This window comes from Mus caroli, unplaced genomic scaffold (genome assembly GCF_978045245.1).
Source record: "Mus caroli unplaced genomic scaffold, Mus_caroli_1 scaffold_16, whole genome shotgun sequence".
Classification (NCBI taxonomy): domain Eukaryota; kingdom Metazoa; phylum Chordata; class Mammalia; order Rodentia; family Muridae; genus Mus; species Mus caroli.
This window is the reverse complement of record NW_028227271.1, coordinates 30,850,581-30,866,562: the sequence shown is the minus strand read 5'-3', so window position 1 is coordinate 30,866,562 and position 15,982 is coordinate 30,850,581. Positions and strand designations below refer to the sequence as shown.

Below are 15,982 nucleotides of genomic sequence, written 5' to 3'. Positions count from 1 at the left end.
ATGACTTACCTCATGGAGCTTTCTTTCTCTCAGATGACTCTAGCTTGTATCAAACTTATAGAACCAGCCAGTCCACCATGTAAGGGTGTTAGACAAGTTGAGCATTGAGGACACTTTTCATTTTTGTCTTATGTATATCCAGTACAATCATCTTATTATGGTCTATAAAGCTAGACACATTGTTTTTGTGTTTTAGTCTTGCTCTCTATAACCCAGGCTGGCCTGGTACTTGTGATCCTGCTTCAACTTCCTAAATATCAGGGATAATAAGGGCGTGCCAATCCTGCTGGCCGTTCATTTGTACTTTGTTACAAATCAATACACAGACCACCCAAAATATTCTCATTCTACCCCATAGTTATTCTCTCTTCCTCCTTCAGTGTCTCAGTATGTAGCCCTAGCTGGTCTAGAACTCTTTGTAGACCAGGTAGACTGGCTTTGAATTCAGAGATCTCCCACCTCTGCCTCTGAGTGCTAGGATTAAAGGCAGCAAAATCCTCTCTGCCTACTTTGCTTCTCATGTCTGCTTTTTAAAATGATTTAAAATAAGCCCACTTAAAAATCCACTTTCTGGTGTACAGATTTGGTCACATGCAATCATGTGACTACCATTAAGAACAGTTCTAGCACCCTCTTGAAAAATCTCTTGCCATCATCTCCATCTCCATGTTACCATGGCAACCACTGAGCTGCCCTCTGCCCCAGTAGGAAAAAAAAAAAAAAGACTGGATGAACAGAGCATTGCTGCTGTGATCACGGGTTTTGCCATCTTGTTCTGTTCGTCTTCGGGACTTTCACCTGTCTGGGCTTTCTCAGGGCATCTCTCCCCTGTCTTTCCAACACCACCTGCACACTTGTCACTTGGGCTCACAGGTCAGATCAGTCAGGAGAGAGGCCTCCAGGGACTGGAGAGCTCTGTATTGTTTACCCTGCTCAGGAGAGAGCAGGCATAAAAATCAATCAAGACTCAGTTCTAACGCCTCACACACCACAATGTTCTCCTGCCTGTGGGGCTCATCAACCACAGCAGAACTCCGGGAGCCAGTCCATCCTTTGGGCACAGCCCTTGGCTCTGCAGAATAAGACCCAGCCCTGGGGGGAAAGGTGCACTCTACCAGGGAAACTGGACTCAGCCCGTGCATTTGACAGCACTCTGCAGGGTGACAGACAGTGAGTAACTGGACACCTTTGGAATAGGCAGCTGTAAATATGAGGAATTTTATTATTTTGCTGACACACTATGCGGCAAAACAATCGACACCATACAAAATAACTTTATAAAATATCCACATCATATCTTAATCAGGTTTACAGCATTCTGTGCATGTTATGGGGCTACATAAGGAGGTGAAAAGAAAACACTATAGCAAACCTTTAGTGTTAGTTTATACACACAGTAAGAACAACAACATAAGTAGCCATTAGGTTTCCCATGAATTTATTGCAAAAATAGTGCAAACTATTTAACCTAGGAAGCTGTGAAAACAAAGGACCCAGCTAAGCTTAAAACAGGACAGGAGACGCGCAGTGTCTGAGCATCCGGCTTGCTTCACCAGCTGTCCTGTCCACGCGGACTACCCGGCCAGGTCAGCGTGGCTGAGTGCTGAGAGAGAGAGATGCGAAGACCGCCGCTCCCAGGCCAGGCTGCACGCTGCCAGTGTCTTTAGGCTCATACTACTTCCTCAGTGGACACCCATGAGGTCTGTGTGTAAAAGTTAAGATGCCACAACATCGCAATGGAGGTACCCACCCTTAGGTGATGTGGAGAAGGGACTAGAAGCAGCATGAACATAAAAGATCTCAATGGTACAGCCCGCTGAGAAGCGCCCGTCGTACCCTTTTCCTCGGGTGTGCTTGGGGGAAGATTCCTAATGGGGGGCGACCTTTAGAACCACATACTGCAGCGGGGAGAAAACAAGGATACTAACTTTTTAGGTTTTTCTTTAAACAGACTATTGGGGTCCAAAAAGCATAACACCAGAACAAAATTAAGTAAAACATAATGATACATAGAAAAGCAAAACAAAACAAAACAAAACCAAAAATCCAAATGCAGCACGTGCAGGTCTTGACTTGAGGTACCTGTGTAAATTCATCACCTGCCCAAAGTACACATTAGGTTAAAAGAAAATGCTTCCGGCGAGCCAGCTGTAGGGCATCGATTACAGAGAAAGTGCAACAGCTCTGAGCTTCATATCCATATGCAGCATACTAAAGGGGGATTTATTCTATAAAATATAGCTTAAGTATCAACCTGATGGAAGCTTAAAAAAAAAAACAACAATAAAAAAACCCCACACACATCTAACTAGAATCATCATTTTTTTTTTCTTGTTTTCCTTTTTTGAGACCCTGCAAAGGGAAAGGGGGAAGGGGGAGCAGAGCAAGAAGGGAAGGGACAGGGCTCCCCAAATCACCTTTTGGAGCTACCAAGTACAGTTGGTTCTCTTCTAAAATCCAGAGATGACTTTAAAAGAGTAAAACTATACACTACAGGAAAGACCGCTAAAACTTTGACTTCTCACTGGTATAAAATCAAATTCATAAGACTTCAAAATATTGTGTTACCTCCAAAGAATTATGGCAAAAAGGTTGCCGTAGTAGGAAAAGTTGTAAACTGCCAAATATAAAGGCATGGAAAGTTATCGATCTCCGATCTTATTTTCTTACCAGTCAGAGTGTTCCTGACTTCAGAAACCGCGGGCTGCCACCTCGTGCACATCCTCCCCGCCTCCGGCCTGGCCTCCAGACAACCGTGAGCTTGCCCCCGCCTCTGCTCCTGGCGTTTAGCACCTTCACTGTGCAAGCCAGGAGATGGGATCGACAACAGTCCACTTGCTGTTTATGAAAGAAAGTCTTATAGAAAACATGCCAGAGAAGAGAGACACGGACAGCTGAAAAAGCAGACACAAAGCACTCGAGAGTCAGTTTTGGGGGTTGCCCCTTCAGATGGCACAGAAGTGAAGCAAAAGCTATGAAGGTAAGCATGTAAGAGCTGGGGTATGTGATGTGTGAAATTTGCTCTTGGACACATTTCCCCCTCCATTCCCCAAGAGGGTAGGTTAGGATCCCAGTATACTCTAGCAGTTAGATGGCTGCTTGTATGGTCAGTTGAGCTCCCCACACGCAAGAGAAAATGACCATTCTGAATTTTAAAAAACGCATTAGGGTTAACATAAAAGGCACAAAATAAATAAAAAGTATTATTAAAGAAACGGAAATGATGTCTTCAAGTTTCACGTGGAGTTAGTTATGTCCCACTGTTTGGTTACTTTCCAATTTAATTTGACAGACTTAGTTAATAGCACCCAACTGTTTAACTGAGGTAGATCCACATTGTAAAAGAAAGCTGGGTCCCCTCTAATTTACCTCAAGATTGAAGATGCTTTTACCCGACACAAATCTGTTGTAATCTATGCAGAAGCAATAGCAGGTGGCAGTAACAGCAGAGAGCTTGGCCGCTGAGCAGGTTGGTGAAACCTACGCCCCAGCTGTGCTCCCGGCAGTAGACGCTCGCTCGTCACAGACCAGAGGAGAGAAACCAGACATTTGAAGACAACCCTGCAAAGGTCTCTAGATAGACTGCCACAGAAATGCACACGATCTGTTTCATCAAGCCACATGGAAGAGCGCAGGTGAGAGGGAAGAGTGTAACCCTGGTAACGGCCCATTTTTCACTCCAGAAGGAATCTGTTAGTTAGGGTTGAACATCTTCACCTGGGCAGTTGAAACTCACTCTGCTTTTTTTTTTTTTTTTGCATACTCTGAAATGCACAAATTCATTATCTGATTAAGGCTTAACTTTAAGTGACATCACTACTGGTATTGCGCAAGGCCTGGGCAGCCTCCCGATCCAGACTGGTATCAAACCAAAGACAATGACATGAAGCCTCAGAATTGGGTTTAGCAGGTACTATAATTTTATAATTAATTATACAATCCATGTAGCAAATGAAAAATTATACAGAAGGGCCAAGGGATATAAATAATAGTTTACACAGAAACTGTCAATTTACAAAACAGCACTGCGTGGTTTCTAAACCGCAAGCACAAGACGTCGTCACACAGATCCACTGTACAGGTACAAACATGTCCATGACATACAGAGTACCACCTGAAACAGGCCCTTGTAGCCACTCCACTTCTCAGAAAGTAGCAAACGTTAAATGGATGGAATACATTTTGATTCAAAATGTCTTCTAAAACATTTGAATGTGTGTGTAGGGGGAATTAAGACTGGGGGAGGAGCCGCTGGGGAACTTCTGGATTCCTTTTTGGTTCTTTTTCAATTATTTTATAAAAATAAAATAAAACTAGAAAATTTGATAAAACCAAGGGTTAAAACCCCTCAAATACATATTAGGCAGATAATCCAAAGTATGTGGGAGATAAGAGAGTCAGATTCAGGGCTATGGTCTCTTCCTGTTTTTATGAGGCAGTAGCCAAATTGTTGTACAGAAACTTACAATTATTCTCTTATAAATTTTATAAATACTCACTTGCCACTACAATTATAAAACATTAATTCATAACTTTATCAACTATACTGAAATTCCCTCTCAAATTCATGACTCAAATTTTAATTTAATGCTGAATTGTACCCTCTTGGAGTTTAATCACATAGGTCTATTTGGCTTTGAAGATGAACCAAAATTGTTAAATATGTTATCTGTCTGCAGCTAGTGCTGCACGGGCCTTTTCTATGTTATTAAGAAAATAGAATAACCAGACTGGACTACTCCTGTTAAAACCACCCAAAGCAATCACTTGACAGGGAGGAAAGATTTAATTAGACTAAGCTAGGGAAGGGTACCACCCCTGGCTTGAGAAGGTCAGAGATGATAATCACACCACCCGCACAGCACATCAAAGCTGGAGTCCTATGTGACACCACACCTAAGTGAGCAGTCTCCCCAGTGTCATAGAACAGAGAGTAACAATGGAGTAACAAGACGGAAAAGCATTCCAAAACATTAGGACCAAGTAGCACCTTACCCCTGATGACGTCACACTCGATTCACAAAGACATGATTCCAAATCCCTCTAAACCTACTTCCACTACAACAGACAGTCTTGCTGAGGGGCAGAGAACACAAGACCAGCAAGTAGCCTTTGCCAGTGCCCAACCAACCCCCAGCAGAGGTGCACCTGTATTTCAGGGCACAAAGAACCCAGGACGGGGCTCCACAGCCATAGGCTACAAGGTGGCATCACAGTTTGCAAGAAAGAGCTGAGGGCTGACAGAGCTTCTGGGCAGGGTCAACTAATGACCTGTCCCAGCATGATTCTAGAAGGACACCAAGAACAGACTTTCAAGGCTCTCAAGTGTGAGACTAGGTGTCCAGATAGTAAAGCCAGTGCCTGGAGGTAGGACCAAGGCCACCTGCTGTGCAGGATGGAGGGCCTTCCCTGTCACAAGCTGGAGTGGCCATTACAACCTGTAAATTTGCCAATTTCTGTCCCCATATGTATACTTGACTCCGCTGATGGCTGGTGTGGGTGCTCTTGTGATCCCACTGATGTTGGGGCGCTTGAAGATGCAGAAAGAACTGAATGAGAAGGGTCTCCACACCTACTTGCTGGTGACTCAGGGAAGAGGATACAGTCCCATGCTTCACCTTTAAATGGACTCAAAGGCAGCTCTAAGCAAAACAGGAGCTCATTCAACCTTTTAGCCCTCAGGAACAGAGGAACTAGAACCACCAGGGCATTAGAAGGTTTCAAATAGTGTTCTCCCTTCAACCAGGAAAAGGAAGTGTTAGCTGAATACTGCAGCAGCCAGGGCTCTGGCTTGTTTGGTATCCTTCCCAAATGTCACGAGTGGGGAGGCTGGCTGCCTCTGTGCTGGTGCCCTGAGGGCTGTGGCTTACACCACGGCACCTGGGTGTGACCCTAAGTGTAACATATCTAGCACCCTGTGCTTCCCTGGATTTTCAAATTCCAGCCAAGTCAGAGGATTTAAGAAACCTGGGGTGCAGGTCAGGGGTGTTGCAGACACCCCACCACCCTCCACGCCTCAGGTTCTCTACACAGAGAAATGTGTGAGGGCTCTTAAGGGTACTGAGCTGTCCAAGTCAAAAGAATGGAAGATGACACCCCCCAAAACAATACAATGGGGGGTGTATGTGGGGGAGGTTGGGGAGGGCACAGAGACAACCTTTAGAAGAGCTCCCCTAAGCCCAGCCCAATCCCCAGGCACCTGCCTTCATGACACTGTCCATCTGTCCCTCAAGCTAAACAGGGGAATCTGGGATCTTATGCTGACTTTCCAAGGAAACTTTAGGTGGAGAGGCCAAGGCAATGCAGGTGGAGCCATGATGTAAGAGGATGACCTCCTGGACAGCAAAGTGGACAGCCACAGGACAGCTTGGTCAGAGGTGGCGGGTCCCCATGACAAATCTCTGTTCTGCCAACGCTAAAGGGACCTAGTCAAGCAGAGCCCACTGCTCCCTCCAAATGGAGCTCAGGGCTTTCAGTCCTTCACTTTCACCAGGGTCCCAAGGTCAGCTGTGCCTGCACTATCTGAATCCATGCAACTGCTTAACTACATTATCTGCACAAGAGTCGGTGTTGAAGCACCTTTATGAGTTTATAGTGTACAAAAAGGGAGGAGAGAGCAGGAAAGCCACTTTCAATCCATTCAGAAGCAAAGCAGGGGTAAAGATGCCTTCTTACACTATTAAATAGGAAAGCAAAACCAGGCAGGAACAGACCACCTCCAGGCTCAGCCGCACGTGGCCTTGCGCAGTCACGCCCACCAGCCTGGAGGGTGCATGTTCCCCATGCAGAGAAGCCCGTCTACCAGCCTCTCAGACGCTAGGATCTTGTAGCTGGGTGGTGCTGAGGAGTCCCTGGGTCAGTGGCAGCAGAGAAGCCACCGCCTCAGATCACAGTATGGCACTCACACATTTTCAAGCCAGAAGTGAACAGAGGAGTTCGTAACTCGGTTTATTCAGGCGATATTTTGGCTATATTCAGTGTGGATAGCGATGCTTCAGAGCAAACACAAATCTATGAGAAGTCAGAGGTAGCTTTTATGCATCTGTCTAAAAGGTTTAAAGAAACCACCTTCTGTAGTGATTTGGCTAAGCCGGTACATTCAACTTGAGACAAATAAAATGGCTGAACAAATCCAAAGACACAAGGTGAGGGAGGGCTCTGCAATGTCTGCAATGGCACTGTCTGTCTGTGTGTCGTCCCCCTGCGCGGTTTAAGTGTAATAATTCCTTTTGTTTCAGACTCTGGGCACCCTGACTACAGACAGTCCATGTGGGGCTAAACAGATCATGTACACTTAGGTCCCAGCAGGGTCACAAGGCATAAAGGGCTGCACCAGGCTTTAGGTCTCCCATGGATGGACCACAAATGACAGTCTGACACAGCAGTGACCTCACAACTTTAAGTTGAGGGGCTGGCCAAAGAATGTAGCAATGGCCTGTTAACACTGACTGGGCTATTCATATGCTGTCCACGCTGACAAAGGCCACACGGAACTAGAAGGACATACTTTTGGGGGGCCTTGCAGATCACAAGAAAACTAAACAGACCAAAGCGCCACAAAGACTTCTAACTAACCTGTTTACATTCAAGCCTTCAGGTCTCAAAGAGCATGCTGTCCTGTATAGAGAGGGAGAACTTCTTGTCAGAGTGTTGAGACAAGGCTAGCCCACAATGCTTGAGAGAGTAAGAGCCCAGCCCGCACACTCGAGCACGTAATACTGAAATGTGTGTTGGGATGGCAGAAGTGAGGCAATGTCCCACATCAACGTCACTCTTGCCACTGTGAATCCGTTTACAATCACTTCAAATGAGTACAGCAGATGGGGAGTTGGACGCAATAAAGGAAACTGTCGAGAGATCAGTGCAACTTACAGGAGTCGGCATGCCTGCAACGGGGCGCTCATGACAAGAGTCACGTGTGCTCTGCCTATGTGAGAGCCAGCCAGCATGGTTACTGCAGGGAAGGGCTTAAAACAAACAAAATATCTGCATTCACAAGTGAGGCAGATGAACACCAAGGAAGTGTAGCTTCTACTCAGGGCACATTCCTTTTATCATGGGTGTGAGAGATGAGTCAGGGAGAGGTCACAGAAAGGTTGCTTATGGCTTGTCTGGGGCCACCGGGATTGTCCACTGTCTGTGTAGCAAAATGCCCATGAAAAAAAATCCTTGTAACAATCTACGAGGTCAGGGCCATAATGAAGACCCTGCAGGTTCCTGTGACCAGTGCTACCACCACAGGGACTACCAAGAGAGGCCACCCAGCCCTAAGGCCTCCTGGACACTCAGGGGTCCCCAGCTGCATGACTTCGGGCTGGTCTAGCCTTAACACATTGTATCAAATATAGAATTTGATTGAAAAACTGCTTGTAAAAATAAAATTCAAATCACCCTGCAGATCAATGCAAAAGCATACCGCTGCATCTATAGGAAAAGCAATTCATCCAGAAAAACTACATCTGTGGCTTCCAAAAATAAAGCATTAGCAAGCCTGAAGGTAAATACCGGGCCAGTTATAAAAGGCGGGGGAAATAATCTCTACCATATCCATCCATCAGGTACCACATGCATTGAGATAGCCAGATCAGCTTAGTCAAACCAGAGCAGGAGAGAGAAAAAAATAAATAGCAACATTTGCATTTAAAACCAATAAAATAACACAAGAACAAGACAATGGAAAACCAAAACCAAAAAACCAAACCCGCCCAAGCCCGCTGCAGGGGCCCGTCTTTCTATCAAGCGCTCAGTAACAGGTAAACATTAGGAATACAGAAGTTGGGCCAGCTGCAGACAGCACGGAGCTAGCAGTCTCCTCACTGGCAGTGCCCTGTGGCCTGGAGGCCAGCAAGCGGGTGGGTGTGAGGAGTGGCCAAGAGGCCAAATCTGGAGAAGGCAGAGCAGACCCAAAGTGGTATCAAGTGTGCATGTGAGGACTTCCCCAAATGGGAGAAGGAAGCCAAAACCCAACAGCCCCTGACAAGAAGTACAGGCGTGCTCGGTTTCAGACTCGATGGGGACTAGGAGAATCTGGGCTTAAAACACGCAGTGACAGGGTGGGAGTTTTGCTAGTATCACTAGGGCTAAATCTATGGAATGGGGCCTCGATGTCTCTCTAGAGTTTTGCATTGCTTCATGAGCATGGGGAGGGAGGGACCTGCTGCATGGTGCACACAGTGGTAAAGGGATGGATGTCACGATGGGTTTTTTAAGAGTATCTTACAGTGTACTAGGAGAGTCCCACCATGAGAGGCTAATTGGCTAGCCTCTCTTAAAGAGACAGGCACATCCTAGTTTTCCTTCCAAATGGATACAGAGCACACACAACACAATCACATTCAGTTTGCTTAAAGCAAGGCACACCTTACTTAACAGTGGGGTTGGGAACACAGCTAGCAAGTGGGCAGTCGTCAAACTTGGCCAGGTATCACCTCAGGAGAAAATGGCACCTGTCACCAGTCTTGGGTACAGATACACACAAAAAGCTGGCTCCTGCAGAAGATGGCCGGAGCTGCTACCGCACTCTGAGGTCTCACACTGTCTCAAACTAATATTAATAAGGGGAGGGCAGAAATTGGGGAAAACAATTATTTACCTGAGAAATTGGAACTATAGCCATTTATAAGCTCTGCACCATCAGACATGTGGATGGTGTGCATCTAACTCAATTAGGGACATTTGGTCTGGGGATACATTTCCTATTAAAAGTGTCACAAGTAAGCGTGGGCTCCTACAGAAAACACTTCTCGTCCAGTACTTTGGCCCATCAGAAAGAAAACCTATCCTTCAAGGTGATCAAAACAAAACTCCCAGCTCAAGATTTTTTTGCCCCAGCCCACAAGTGTTCCTAGGTGTGAGCTCTGATAGGGGTTCCTTCCTGTCCCCCTGGCATAAGGGGGGACGGCCTCAGAAAGCCTACAGAGCCACGGTGGGGGTTGAGGGGTGGCCTCAAACACAGTGCCAGATCCAAGAAGCTGGCAGCAGGCCTGAGAATCTGCATTCTAAAAAACTCACTTGCATGACTAAGATCCCATGGCAAGGGGCTGAAGACACACCTTAGAAACACACTGGTTCTAAGAATGGTTGAAAACAATCCAATTTCAGATTCTAAAAGTTCACTAGTTTAACCAGTTCCCCAGCCTGACCATGTTAGGCCAACTGAGTGTTTTTATATCGTTTTGGAAACAGTTTGAGAAGGTGCCACTTGCCAATGGGATAGCAGGCAGTCCCAGTGCTTCTTAGACTGGGGGGGTCTGTTACTTTAAAAGATTTCTAAAGACACAGCAAGAAGAGACTATTGTCATTAGTAAGACACCCACATGCATACACGGATACACACACCTGCTGAGGGTGTGACTTCCCAGGTAACTGCGTCTGCCCTTCCCACCAGCTCCAGAGAAGATGGGGAACGGGGCAAAGGTGGTACTGTGTCCTCTAGCATGAGGTGCCACGGCAGGGGGAGAGGGTGGGCACCCTCCCTCCTCCGCAGGGTCAGAGGTAAATGACGCAGAGCTGGGGGATGAGGCCCATCAGCAGGGGTAGAAAAAACCCACAGAGCACAGAGCAGCACACAAGAGAAGGCTCATCTCCTTCCGGGAACGCACGCGTATGTGGAACGGAGTGAGCCCGATGCTCGCTCAGCTTCGGGACAAGCACAGAGAGCCCCACAAGGACACACACACTGACGTGGCTGCTGCCATCCGCAGAGCCATTCGTAGTGGCCCCTTCTCAGTTCAATGGTCTCTGGGCTGGAAAACCCACACTGGGGCCCAGAAGCAAATAACACCCAGAGAAAGTCTGTGCCTTCCCTGCTGGCCTTGCCCACAGTCAGGTCCTCGGGCACAGTCCATTCCTACCTGCCAGTCCCATGCTGGCAGAGCCGCTATGGGCAGCTCTCTTTCCACTTCAGTGCATAGATCCTATGAAACCCACCTTCCATAACTGCACACTGAGAGAAGTGCACTCTTACGTGAACTTGTTTCCCAGCAATGGAAGAATAAATAAATTCCATTTGTGCTTCATCGGCTGAGCGACACACATGGACGAGGCAGGGAGGACGGCAGGTTACTGGCAAGCGCACTGTCCTTCCGGAGGTACAGGCTACACAGTCCACACTGGGGGTGGGGAGGGAGGAGGGGGCATCGCTGGTACGTGAAGCCAGTTGCATATTCCTCTACTTAAGCACTAAAAGCCACAAGAGGTGGACTGTCTCCAGGCTTCACACAGCTCCTGATATGTGAAGCAGGTCACGAGAAGCGCCCCTCATCAACGAAAGGGAAACAGCATCTACCTACCACATTAATACTGCAAACCAGATACATATATTCTTCTCTTACATTAAAGACATTAACAGTGAAAAAGGATTGTACTGTATTTATCACCACAGACCCGTATTCTTTAGAAACTTTGGAAAATAAATGTCACAGTCCTACAGGACAAATCTTATGATTAGACTGTCAGTATATTGTCTTTTTTTCTCTTTTTAAATAAATTTTTATCAAAATGGCACTTGTCTGCCAATCTCTCGGACTTGTCACTGCCGTAAACACACGTGACCATCTCCTTGGCCACTGTGCCTTTGTTCAGGCCTCGAGGGCAGGCAGTGGCCGCGAGAGACACTGTGGAGACCTAGCAGCCATACGCCCTGGGGCTGCAGGGCGCATGGCATCCCTTAGAACTCAACATTAGTGACAACTTCTTAGGGCCAGGCTTTAAAACCCCAATGGAAATGGTGTGGCTTTCATGCTCAGAGCCTTCACAGCTAGATGGAGCCCATCGATTTCATTGAGAATCAGGTGTTAAAAACAAGTAAATTGGATGACCAAATAAATTAAAATGTTTTAAAGCCCTGAGAGTTCATAGACTGGTTTTAGGACATTTTGTTGTTGTTTTGTTTTTTTGTTTTGTTTTTAGGAAACGGGACTCTCAGTGAGCAGCTTATAGGTTTGGCAAACCATGTTTCCTACACTGGGGTCTCATACAGGCCTACAGCTCAAAATCCAAGTCTGACATCTGGGACGGAAGGCATTCTGGAAAACGGAGGATCTAATAAAACCAAAGACGTCTCATGTTCGATGCTGGCTGTCACAGAAGGGCTGGGCATCTGTTGGTCTGAGTGTAGCTGGTCTCGTGTGAATCCAACTTGGTACACAATCGCTAAACAATACAACAGGTCAAGCAAAGTACATGGTGCGCAGTGTGTCCTGGTGGACCTGGACCGCCTTGGCCAGCGCTTGGTGATCTCGCCCGTTGCTCTGCCCAGAGGTATGGCTTCCTTCAGCGCTGCAGAGACACGGGAGAGAAGGGGAAAAGGATGCAGTCTTTTCTGGATACCGAGCAAGGCACTGGGACAAGACATGTGTATGGAAAGCAACCATCACAGCCCCTGAGAAGCCAGCCTCGTCTTAACCCCCTGCCAGGTGCAACACTCACCTGTCATGTTCTTTATCCACCAGGTGGTACCTGGCTCGGAAGGCCACCAGGTGAGCATAGTAAGCTGGCGCGGGTATTGACACAGAGCGTGTGCAGCGCACGTAGGTGTGACACAGCTGGTAGGTCAGAATCTGCAGCTCATCAGAAGAAAAACGATTGTCATCCCAAAGCACGTGGTAGTGGGAAGGACGGCTTGTCCCCTGGAAGAGATTAGAGGGCCAAGAAAGAAGCACCGTAAGACCTTTACCAAAAACAAGCATTCCTATTAAGGCAGGCATGGTGGCACATGCCTGGGATCCTAGCACTTGGGAGGCTTGAAGAATCATCTGTCCCTCCCTCCCTCCCTCCCTCCCCCCAATCAAGCCTTGCAGCATTAGTTTAGGCTATCCTTCTGCCTCAGCTTCCTACTTCACTACACCCAGCTCGATGAGTAACATTAAATGTGGCCAAGTCTTAAGAGCGCCAGCAGAGAGGATGTTTAATGTTCCAATACAGAGAACTGGTCAAAGTCTGAAGTGACTGATGGGTATGAGGGGTGTGTCACCCTATCATCAGAGGCGTGATACATGTGCTAAAAATCACATTGCACATCACACCCCATAAATATGCATTTGATGTAGCAATAAAAAAAAAAATTTTTAGAAGGAGCTGAGCCAAAGACAACACCCTCTGGGTATACTAGTTATTCTATAGTATTTTATTTATAATACCAAGAGAAAAAAAAAATCTCCCAACAAAGCTACATATTAACATCCAGAAAGTGGGAGTTGAGAATATTTGATGTGCCCAGCAGAAATACTGCTGGAACCTCCCTCCCTCCCTCCCTCCCTCCCTCCCTGCCACTATAACCAGTCTTCAAAGACCTCACTCTACCATCAGGAAGATGGCATGATTCTGCTGAGGAACATCTCAGTACTTCCTTGTCCCAGCATTTTCTTGGTGGTCAGCACACAGCTAGCTGAACATGAGCCCCTCCAGGCCCCACCACTGCAGCTCCTGCAGTCAGTCCCACCTTTTAGCTCACTAGCGGTCAGCACAGAACACGCTGTATCCCTTGGTCTTTCAGATCACTATTCCTTATGCCTTAGTCTCACCACACCCACTTCTACACTGGTCCCTTCCTATCTCTTCTGGACCCCAGGTGAGTGCCCACCTCTCCTGGCCACAGAACAAGCTTGAGCCCTGTCTGCAGAGTCACAAAACATCCCAAGTGTATGACAGCACCACAAACATCCCAGGCAGTCAAAGGAGCCTGCCTCCTCACCTGGATGCCGGCGTGACTGCACAGGTAGAAGTCAAACTCAGTGGGGTGGGTGATCTTCGTGTCCACGGTTGTGCCTGCAGGAATGTTCCCACTCTTTCCAACCTGCAATAGCACAGAGGGCTCATCAGCTGTGGCAGTGTGTCAGCAGGAGCACCCATTTCTCAGCACAGACAAAATCTGTTAAGTACCAACGATCTCCACAGCTTAACTTGGGCTTGAGTTATTGTTCACACTGTATCCTGGTGCTACAGTCAAGCACAGTCTGTTTACTGAAGGCCCTGCCTGAACAGGCTCCAATCACATAGGCTAGGTTCCAATTCTCTATGAGGCTAAGGATGAGACCAACTCCTTATGCTTCCACCTCCACCTTCTAAGTGCTGGAAGTGAATTGTACACTACCACGCTCAGCTTAATATTTCAACTAGAGAGAGGAGAGAGAATAAGGGAGACAGGGAGGGGGAGGAGGAAGAAAGAGGGAGAGATTACCCCCCCCGGGGGGGGGATGGCTACTCTTTTCTTGCTAGCACAAGCAATAATAATGCCATAAACCCTTCTATTATGTATTTATAGACAGGTTCTCACACTGTAGCCCAGGCTGGACCAGAGCTCACTGAGATTGGACTTTACTCAAGATAATCCTCCTGTTTCAGCCTCCTGCATGCTGGGACAGCAGGCTTGTGTCACTATGTACAGCTAAACAATTCCTACACACAATCTCCCAGAACACTCGGGGAATGGACAACTGTCAGTTTTGTGTTCCTGACTGCTTAAGGATCTGAACTCCCATCCCCGGCACTTCCTCTTTAACAACAAACACACCAGGGACCAAGTGCTACGCCCTTTGGTCAGTCCTCCCAATAGTCTATCCTTGTGGGCAGGTCCAGGGAAACAGATGGAGACACAACTCAGACCCTCTGTCCTGGATTTCAGTGTCATGTGCCCAAATCTGTGCAAAATTCACTCTTTTCTAAAAGTGCACAAGTTTTTGTTTGTCTGCTTTCCAAGAAAGGCCCTAGACTACCCCTGAACTTATGACTCTCCTGCCTTAGACACCTGTAAGCTAGGACTGCAGACTTGTGATATCACAGGTCTTACCAAAACATTACTCCTTGAAGGGTTGCTGAAACTTGCCTGCAAACTAAATTCATAAAATAACTCTGCAACTAGGAACTGGGGAGATGGCTCAGTGGTTAAGAACACTTGCTGCTCTTGCAGAGGACTGAATGGGTTTCCAGACCCACATGTTTGCTCTCAGCCACCCACAAGTCTAGTTTCAGTGTCAGAGGGAGGGAGCTACCCAATATCCTCTTCTGACCACCATAAAGCCAAAACTAATAATAATACTAATAATAATATTGAGAACTCCTTTTACTGTTTTCTGCCACATTTTGTGAGGATTCACAGCTGTGTGGGAAACCTGCCTGCCCATAAAGCTTTCCGAATCCCAAGACATGGGTAGCTTTTAAAAAAGAATTTTGGGGTTTAGTTCCAGAGATGATTTTGTAAATATACCTAACTCCATAAGCATTTGTGGCACGTTTCAGACTTCCCTGGCTAAGTGTCACTATCCAAGGAAATTGATGCTGCCTGCTTCCCCGGAGCGTATCTTCTCCCTCCTCCCGGGCATCCAAGGAAGCAGATTTAATCTGCTTCCTCATTATTGCCTGGTTTAGGGAGGAGAGCTGCCTGCAGGCAGTAATACCTGTAGCAACAGAGACACGGAGCTGCAAAAGGGACCCAGCTTCAGGCGCCACAGCTTCCCTTCATGGTCTGCAGGGCCATTTCTCATTCTATAATAAATGCACTCAAGTCTCCAGGCTGAGCTGATCTGGTATGAAACCTTTCCGTTTTGTTCAGCTGTGAGTGCTCTGTCGTCTCCTTTCTATCTTTAATGCATGAGCGGCAGGCAGCAAAGCGATAGTGTCAAGCATTCTTAAACTTCATTTGCATAATGATCAAAACATATGGTTTCTATGAGATCAAGGTTTGGAAACCACCTGAGACTTCTTGTCCTTCCATGTGAATCCAGCACCTGCAGCTCTTCTGGCCCCTCCCAGTCATTCCTGCCTGGTTCAGGTTCCCAACAAAGGTGTGTCACAAAATCTACCCATGACACTGTATTTGTCAATTTCCCTTTGAAATCCTGCAAGCTTTTGCTGTTGTGATTTTTTTTTTTCCCTCTTTACATCATTTTAGGATGCAACACTGGGGCCATTGGAGACCTCAGCTGCAGTGTTTACTGGTAAGTGGTTTCTTTCTTTGTGGCAAGTTATACCTCAGTCACTTCAC

The 15,982-nt window shown here is 46.9% G+C and overlaps 1 protein-coding gene across 1 annotated transcript in view; it reads right to left on the bottom strand.

Annotated features, from left to right (window-relative positions):
* Positions 1-1,202: 1,202 nt before the first annotated feature.
* Ago2 (argonaute RISC catalytic component 2) overlaps positions 1,203-15,982 on the bottom strand; it is an 88,135-nt gene continuing 73,355 nt past the window's right edge. Inside the window, exons 17-19 of the mRNA XM_021183054.3 lie at positions 13,694-13,795; positions 12,430-12,629; positions 1,203-12,279 (exon numbers count right to left, since the gene is read on the bottom strand). Of these exons, the coding sequence (XP_021038713.1) occupies positions 12,171-12,279; positions 12,430-12,629; positions 13,694-13,795 (411 nt within the window). The 3' untranslated portion in view covers positions 1,203-12,170. The remainder of the gene's footprint in view (positions 12,280-12,429; positions 12,630-13,693; positions 13,796-15,982) is intronic.